The sequence below is a fragment of the Neopelma chrysocephalum genome, unplaced genomic scaffold (assembly GCF_003984885.1).
Source record: "Neopelma chrysocephalum unplaced genomic scaffold, ASM398488v2 Primary Assembly neopelma1_130940, whole genome shotgun sequence".
Lineage (NCBI taxonomy): Eukaryota > Metazoa > Chordata > Aves > Passeriformes > Pipridae > Neopelma > Neopelma chrysocephalum.
Window position 1 is genome coordinate 3,054 of NW_020931057.1, and position 1,672 is coordinate 4,725.

A 1,672-nucleotide genomic window follows, 5' to 3' on the forward strand; every position below is an offset into this window, starting at 1 on the left:
AGGCTGGTTTTGGGCAGGGCTTTGCTTCAGAGGGTGGCGGCAGCTCCTGGCAGTGCTGTGCCCCCCACTTTGTGGTGGGGGTGGCAGTACCCTGGCAGTGGAAATCCCCCTGAGACCTGTGTTGCCCTCTCTTTGAATGCAGCAGCCTGAGCAAGACACTCTCTTCAGAAACACCTGCAGCATCTTTCTCTCATGCCTTTTCTTTCCAGACCACAAACTGCCTGGAGGGACCTAACGCTGTGCAATGGACTCTCAAAATGTGGTTGTGGTCCAGCCCCAGTTTTCAAGTGCCCAAGTGCCAGGCCAGTGGCAGACTGGGCTGATGGACTGCTGCTCCGACTGCGGCGTGTGTGAGTACATATATACTCCTCAGTCCTGCTGTTGGCTCATGATGTGTTTCTGGCGTTCTCCCTGCTCCTTCTGCAGCATTACCCCTTCTGCAAACCCCACTTTTGTGGGTACCAGCAGCAGAGAAGCTCTTGCCTGAGGTCAAGAGCCACAGCTCCCACGGCCACATTCCTGGCTGGCCTTTCCCCCTTTCCTCAGTCTTTGAACCCCTAAGCTAAGCCCACGTCTCACTGTCCCACAGGTCTCTGCGGATACTTCTGCTTCCCCTGCCTGGGGTGCCAGGTGGCCGGGGACATGAATGAATGCTGCCTGTGCGGGCCCAGTGTGGCCATGAGGACCCTCTACCGCACCAGATACAACATCCCGGTCAGTGGGTAACCTGCCCCCTCACCCTGCTGCGAGGCTGAAAGGCGAGGTGCCCCCCAGGGAGGTGATGGATTCACTGTCCCTGGAGGTTTTTAAGATGAGACTGGATGTGGCACTTCGTGCCATGGTCTAGTAACCACGGCGATGTTGGATCAAGGGTTGGACTTGATGATCTTGGAGGTCTTTTCCAACCTGGTTGATTTGATGATTCTATGGGGGATGAGCACAGGGCAGCTTTCCCCTCACCCTTGTTTTCCCTTTCATATCCTGCATGATGCCAGAGCATGGAACAGGGGTTGGGACATCCTCAGTTGAGCTGATCCCTGGGCTGGTATCCAACAACACACATAAACTGGACACAGCTCTTCCCAGAACCCTTCACTGGAGGCACGTGTCCTGCCTTCAGCTGCTGCTGACCACAGTGGCTTGCAGAGCCTGGGCTGCTGCTTCCTCCTTTGATCTTTGAAAGATGGGCGAGATTTGAGATAATGGTGGGCAGATTAAAGAATAGATGAAGTTGGTTATACAGGTAAGGATCTGTAATCAGATTTGGGAGAAAGGTGGACAGTAGATATGTGAAGGGTTTACATCCTGCAGGGGGTGGACTGGTGCCATCCCAAGTGCAAATCACAGGGGCCCAAGTTCACATTGCCCAAATTGTCTCTTTCTGTGTGCGTTTTTCTCCCCAGTCTGAACCTCAGAAGCCAAAGGGTAAGTAGCTATCTGCAACCTGCACAAAGGACTCTCTTCTTCCTTTCCATAGTGCCAGGGGTTCACCAGCCCTGGGCTTCAGTGTCTGCTACCCAGGATGTTGCAGCCAGCCAAGAAACAAAGGGCTCGCGACCTGGAATGGGATTAACATTTTCTTGGGTGGAACATGGCTTTTGGGAAGCCTCTGTGCCTAACTAATTTCTTCCTAACAGGGGTCCATTTGCTCTGACTTCTGTATCACCTTGTG

The 1,672-nt window shown here is 53.6% G+C and overlaps 1 protein-coding gene across 1 annotated transcript; it reads left to right on the forward strand.

The window, feature by feature from the left end:
* Positions 1 to 215: 215 nt before the first annotated feature.
* Positions 216 to 1,667, forward strand: LOC113962245 (placenta-specific gene 8 protein-like; the record flags this gene model as incomplete). The annotated part of the gene is made up of 3 exons (XM_027673028.1): positions 216 to 350; positions 590 to 714; positions 1,638 to 1,667. Coding segments are annotated over exons 1-3 (261 nt in total), but the record flags the coding sequence as incomplete, so codon positions are not given.
* Positions 1,668 to 1,672: the final 5 nt, after the last annotated feature.